Below are 6,000 nucleotides of genomic sequence, written 5' to 3' on the forward strand. Positions count from 1 at the left end.
TATTTAAAGACCAACAACCATAAGCAGTCCGGTCGGCGTAGTGTTATTACTAACACTAGGAATGATGGAAACACTCCAAAATAAGAGCCATGTTGTAATGAACCAGAATTATTCATTTGGACTCATTCTGACTTTAAAATCTAGGACAACACATTCAGCTTCAAACTATGATGCTCTAGGTCCCCATCTAGAGTCAGGGACGGCGGCTCACTCTCTGCTGATTACAAGCATACAGTCTCCTTTCAAAATAAACTTCCAACGTAGGTTTACTTAGTTTTAAGGTTTAATTAAGTACTTGGTTAGGTTTAGGAAAGGATCGTGGTTTAGGTTAAAATAAGTATGTTTGTTACGAAAATAGAAAAGTTAAATTAGAAGGAGTAAAGAGTAAGACAAGTCATTGTTGACGTGGTTTCACACAGGACAAGAACAGTGACTCCTGGTAAAAGTATTTTTGTTTGACCTGTAATTCCCAAATAACAAAAGGTCAAAGTAAAATGCATAATTTCAAGAACCAGTTACGTTTGATTATCACCACAACAGTCAAAACAAATCATCAGACATCATGTGTTATTTGAAACATATTCCAATACATTTTTTATCTTCTCTGACTTCTGAGCCAAGATTGCATTGCACAGTTGTTCTGCTCCCACGGCAACGGTTGCTCACCAGGTGTTATAAGATACATATTTCACTGTTGGCCCACTTTATCCATCTTCTATCACGTTTTAAACCCATTAGGGTGAAAAAAACCTTCATCACCTACATCTTCCTAAAAAGCAAAGTTCTAGAGGACCACCTAAACTGAAACCAACTTGTGACCAAGACCAGAGAGTACCGGGACCGAGACAAGACCAAGACTTTTAGACCAAGTGATGACCAAGACCAGAATGTATCAAGACCGAGACAAGACCAAGACCTTAAGACTAAGTCATGACCACGGCCAGAGTGTATGGACTGGGACAAGACCAAGACCTTTAGGGTTTAGGACCATGTCAAAACCGAGACCAAGCCAGGGCAAGACCCATTCAAGACCAGACCAGTTTGAGTCCCACACTGCATGACACACTTACAATATTGAACATGCAAACCATATGCTCTCCTCAAATTGACATAAAGGATCCACATTCCCACAGGAAACAAAGGATCTTTATTGGCCTTGTGTTAATCAGGTGGACACGAACATGACCTAAGATGATGCTGCCATATTACCTTTGTAATGTTGATACATAAGTCTCATCTACGCTAATCGTATCCAGATCAGTGACTAGCAGGCCTTGTATTTAATACTTCATCCTTGTATTCTGTGCCAACATATAATATGAAGTGACGGTCTGAATGTATGGGGAGATTTATAGTTCTTGCCTCTTACAGGCTTTTTGGATGAACTGGGTTAGAGCTTTACAAAGCCTTCATTCACCACACTCATTAAATCAATTACTTCCACTTTAAAGAGCAATTATTGTTAGTATGCCCCTCTAATCTCTGTAAAGCCGCTGTTTGGCAAACTTGCAGCCCTTACAGTGTACTCCAGTTCAAACAGCAGAGCAAGTCATGTATCTCAAACATGTTTTAATATATTTATTATTTAAATGTTGGCCTGTGTGTTTGTGATCCAGCGTGCAACACTTTGTACCAAAAGGTTTTTAATCATACTGCTGTCTATATGATGGGTTTGATATGATGGATGAATGATGAGGTGTAGTGTTAAAGCGCTTTGAGTGGTCGGAGGACTAGAAAAAACAATATACAACTACAGTCCATTTACCATAACAGCTTTACAAGTTCTTTTTTCTAAAAAGGGCTGTCACAGTTTAGAATATTTGAATCACTGATGTGCGCTTTTTTATAAAAAAGATGACCCCATCGCTCAGCTCCAGTGATGTAACTTGCTTTTCTGGCTACATTTGATTGTTTTTGGCTCCTATTTGTGTGGATAACTGGCTATAGACAATGTGACATCATACTAGAGATTTCCAGCGGCTGCATACGGTGGAACATAATTTGATGCGTGAAAGCGTTTCACTGATCCCATCAACAACATCCACAGTGAACATCAGGTTCTGGTTTTACTCAATCAACTTCAGGCAGCAACTTGGGCTTCTTTCAACCGGAGTCATACAGGAATAGATCCACCGGGGAGGCAGAGAGAACAAAGACGTGAGCATAAAGAAGCCTCAGGGAGGGGTGTTAGTCAGGAGCCCATCACTGACCATCACCAAGCTCATACAGGACCTCCACCTGTGAGTGAGAGCAACAACACCACCCCTTCTCTGCACATAGTTACTATTTGAGGCAGAACGCACCACAAGAAAAAATGGACAAAACAGTCGCACAGAAGGCATTATTTAAATCAAACAGGGTCAGCAGAATAAGTAGAGATCATTGCAGGGAGGGTCTAGCTAAATATAGAGTTGTTGCATTATGACAAATATAGGACCCAGTGTTTTTTGGAGTTTAGGGACTATAGTATTTAGATCTTGAACATCGTTTGTTTTTTTCTTTCAAGCCTCCACAGTAAACAAAGAATCAAAAATCAGAGAAAAGTCCTGATGAAATGAAGCAAATGGAGGACGTCAAAACATCCGTTTAAAACTCAAACAGCTCGTTCAGTATTATCCAAGTCATATTTATCCGGTCCTTTGGTCACTACTTCCCAAACACATGCATCTTCACTAAAATCTCATTATTTAAAGTTTGTGAACAGATGTTTTCATGTAGTTTTGCTGTTGATAAATGCTGCCCCCATTTACATTAATTCATCAAGACTTTTTTTTACATTTTTGAATTCTTCGTTCACTGAAAAACAACGTTTTCATTCAAGAATTCAAGGTAACACATGGTGAGGAACTGATATACAAATGATCATTTTGGGGGTGAAGTGTTCCTTTAAGTTGCTGATGGAGTTTTAATGCCACCTTTGCCAAATGTATGAAATGTAATGAGCATGGCTCTTTCATTCAGCTGCTGGTTTGACTGTATTCACGCACATCAACACGCTCACAAAGCCAATTCCATAATTTGTCAAATACAAAGAAAGACTATAAAGAATCAGCGAGTCCTGCCTCTAAAAGCTGAACGCAGACAAACCCTGATATGCAACGCACGGAATGAGTCTCTCTGAATTCCCTCATCTCTTCAGAGGAGCTGTGTGATGGACAGCAGCTCAGAATGTGTTCAGCTCCTTCTGTCCACAACAGCAAAGACATTGACTTCAATGATCCATTACAAAAATGTTGACCATCAGGGACATTCTCTGTCAATTCCTTTTTTTTTTGTTTACACTGGAGACATTGAATGCAACATCCTTGTGATGCACAAGTCTTTCTTTAAGAGAGGCTCATAGATTTATCCCTCCTTGGTTTTTATTTTGGTCAATTATTTTGTGTTTTTTCTTAAATCTTGGGGACATATTTTTTAGATTTCAGGATGGCTTCTGTTTAGTTTTTTTATGTTTAATCTCTTGTGCTGGGTTGTTTTCTTTTTTTTTTTTACATTTTGGGACCATGTTGGAAATAAAATATTTCCAATTAAACCTGTCACAATATTTTTTTCTGATAATCCACAAATAAAATCAATCAATCATCCTCAGAGTTTGTCAGCTTGTAGTGGTGCTTCCCATGTAACTTTAGGCTCCTGTTTAACAGCACTGGGACAGAGAGCCCTTCAGGGACCAGGGACCCGTTCAGGCTCCATGCTCTGCTCTTTAAACACAATGCCGTCCGTTCCACCCTGGGCGGGGACGCTGCCCAGAACCACGACACAAAGTTTGGGCTGCCCGCGTGGTGGAAAAGCACCTAAACACCGTCCCAAGTAAGTCCCCCAGACCCGAGAGCTTAAGTCCCCCAGACCCGAGAGCTGCCGGCGGGGAGCTGCGCACCGTTCTGCCGGAGGACGGTGCGTGCGTGGCCGGGCGACCCGCGGGGTTTAGCGGCAGTAACGAGCCCCAGAGCCGCGGGATGCTTCCTACCTTGGAGGTTCTGCACTCGGATGTCGCTGATCTGCCCGATGAATTCCTCCCGCTCGAACCAGTCCTCCCACTCGTGTCCAGCCATCTGGAGCCGCGGAGAGGCTGCTGCTGCTGCGGGGATCCGGAGCAGGGAGAGGGCTCCCCGGCTGCAGGAGGAGGAGGAGGAGGAGGAGGAGGAGAAGCTGCAGCGGGCTGTCTATTGTCCGGCCGGCCGACAGAGAGCCATGCGAGCAGGTAACTTTACAGAGGGAGAGGCTCCATGTCAGAGTCCGGACCTCAGCGCGCACTGCGGGGTTCTCTCCGTCACACAGAGGAGAAGCCCGCGGGGAGGAGCGGAGAGCAGGGCAGGAAGAACCGCAGCACCTGGTTAGTGTTTCCGAGGTGGGATGGAGCTGATCCAGAGCCCAACCCCCTCTCCCTCTCTCTCTCTCTCTCTCTCTCTCTCTCTGTCCTCTCTCTCCTCTCCTCTCTGTCCTGTCTCTCCTCTCTCTCTCTCTCTCTCTCTCTCTGTCCCTCTCTCTCTCTCTCTGTCTCTCTCTCTCCTCTCTCTCTCCCCTCTCTGTCCCTCTCTGTCTCTCTCTCCCTCCCTCTCTCTCTCTCTCTCTCTCTCTCTCTCTCCCTCTCTCTCTGTCTCTCTCTGTGTCTCTCTCTCTCTCTCTCTCTCTGTCCCTCTCTCTCACTGTCTCTATCTCTCTCTCTCTCTCTGTCTCTCTCTGTGTGTGTGTATGTGTCTCTCTCTCTCTCTCTCTCTCTCTCCTCTCTGTCTCTCTCTCTGTCCCTCTCTGTCTCTCTCTCCCTCTCCCTCTCTCTCTCTGTCTCTCCCTCTCTCTCTCCCTCTCTCTGTCTGTCTCTCTCTCTCTCTCTCTCTGTCTCTCTCCCTGTGTCTCTCTCTGTGTGTCTCTCTCTCTATCTCTCTCTGTCCCTCCCTCTCTCTGTCCCTCTCTCTCACTGTCTCTATCTCTCTCTCTCTGTCTATCTCTCTCTGTCTCTCTCTCTATCTCTCTCTCTCCCCATTTGAATTGAATTCAAAGGAGATTCAATGGAAACATACCTCTACAAAGCAAGTGTCAAATACAACCAAGAAAAGTGTGCGTACAATAAAGATCTACTACACAGAAATGTAACACATTGTAACAAGATATATGAAGAAGAAGTGAAGTTTAAGTTCTGAAGGACTACTGATTAGAGTCGTTGTGTTTTCATTGGCTAAGACTAGCCCTTCATATCTACAGGAAGCAGGTCTTCTTCTCAAATCTCTGAACCCATCGTCTATTGGTATGACAACAATAATCCTCTGGGGGCAAGGTGCCATATTTCTGAGGGTCCCGGTGTAGCCAGCTTATACTCGGGCCAAAACTGCATTGCTCGTTGTTCACACGCTTATTAGCAACTTGGGATGCTGTAAAGTAGTTGAGACAGATATGTAGGACCAGATTGTTTCACAAGAGGCCAGGGGACAAGCTCATTTCAGACCAGTAAAGAGGACGGGTTCAAAGACTTGATTGGTCAGTACTCAGACTCCCATCTGACACAAGAACGCTTCTGATGCTAACACTCTTCTCTTCCGTTGCCTAAAACGTCCCAAACGGACAAACTAAACACTGGAGAGAGACGTTTTTATTCCACCTGAAGGCCACCATAGTTCTACAACACACCTATGAAACTACAGTAACGTAGTTTATTCATCCAGCGCTGAAAATAGTCCCAAACAAATGAACTATTTTTATGAAACTATATATTTACATCTCATTTAGGAACCAAAGGGCTTGGGAGTGGAACAGACATGATGGGAAGCCGGGCAGTATTGAGATGGACTAACACAACAAATATAAATATAAAAATATAGCAACATTTTATGTTTTGAATATGTTGCTTTACACTGATGGGTCACTGTAACATCCTGTGATTGTGTCTGGCAAAAAGGTCATTCCTGATCACAATAATAACCAAGTTGAACCAAGTCAGTTTAAAAACGAAACGGAATTTTGTTGAATCACTACAATGACAATAAAAACCTCTTTATCTTTATCTAA

General features: G+C 43.4%; 1 protein-coding gene across 1 annotated transcript in view; it reads right to left on the minus strand.

Moving 5' to 3' along the window:
* The window catches only part of clmna (calmin a), a 43,160-nt gene extending 38,841 nt beyond the window's left edge, over positions 1–4,319 (minus strand). Inside the window, exon 1 of the mRNA XM_054614600.1 lies at positions 3,968–4,319. Within this exon, the coding sequence (XP_054470575.1) occupies positions 3,968–4,052 (85 nt within the window). The 5' untranslated portion in view covers positions 4,053–4,319. The remainder of the gene's footprint in view (positions 1–3,967) is intronic.
* Between the last annotated feature and the right edge of the window lie 1,681 nt (positions 4,320–6,000).

The sequence above is a fragment of the Anoplopoma fimbria genome, chromosome 15 (genome assembly GCF_027596085.1).
Source record: "Anoplopoma fimbria isolate UVic2021 breed Golden Eagle Sablefish chromosome 15, Afim_UVic_2022, whole genome shotgun sequence".
In the NCBI taxonomy this organism is placed as follows: domain Eukaryota; kingdom Metazoa; phylum Chordata; class Actinopteri; order Perciformes; family Anoplopomatidae; genus Anoplopoma; species Anoplopoma fimbria.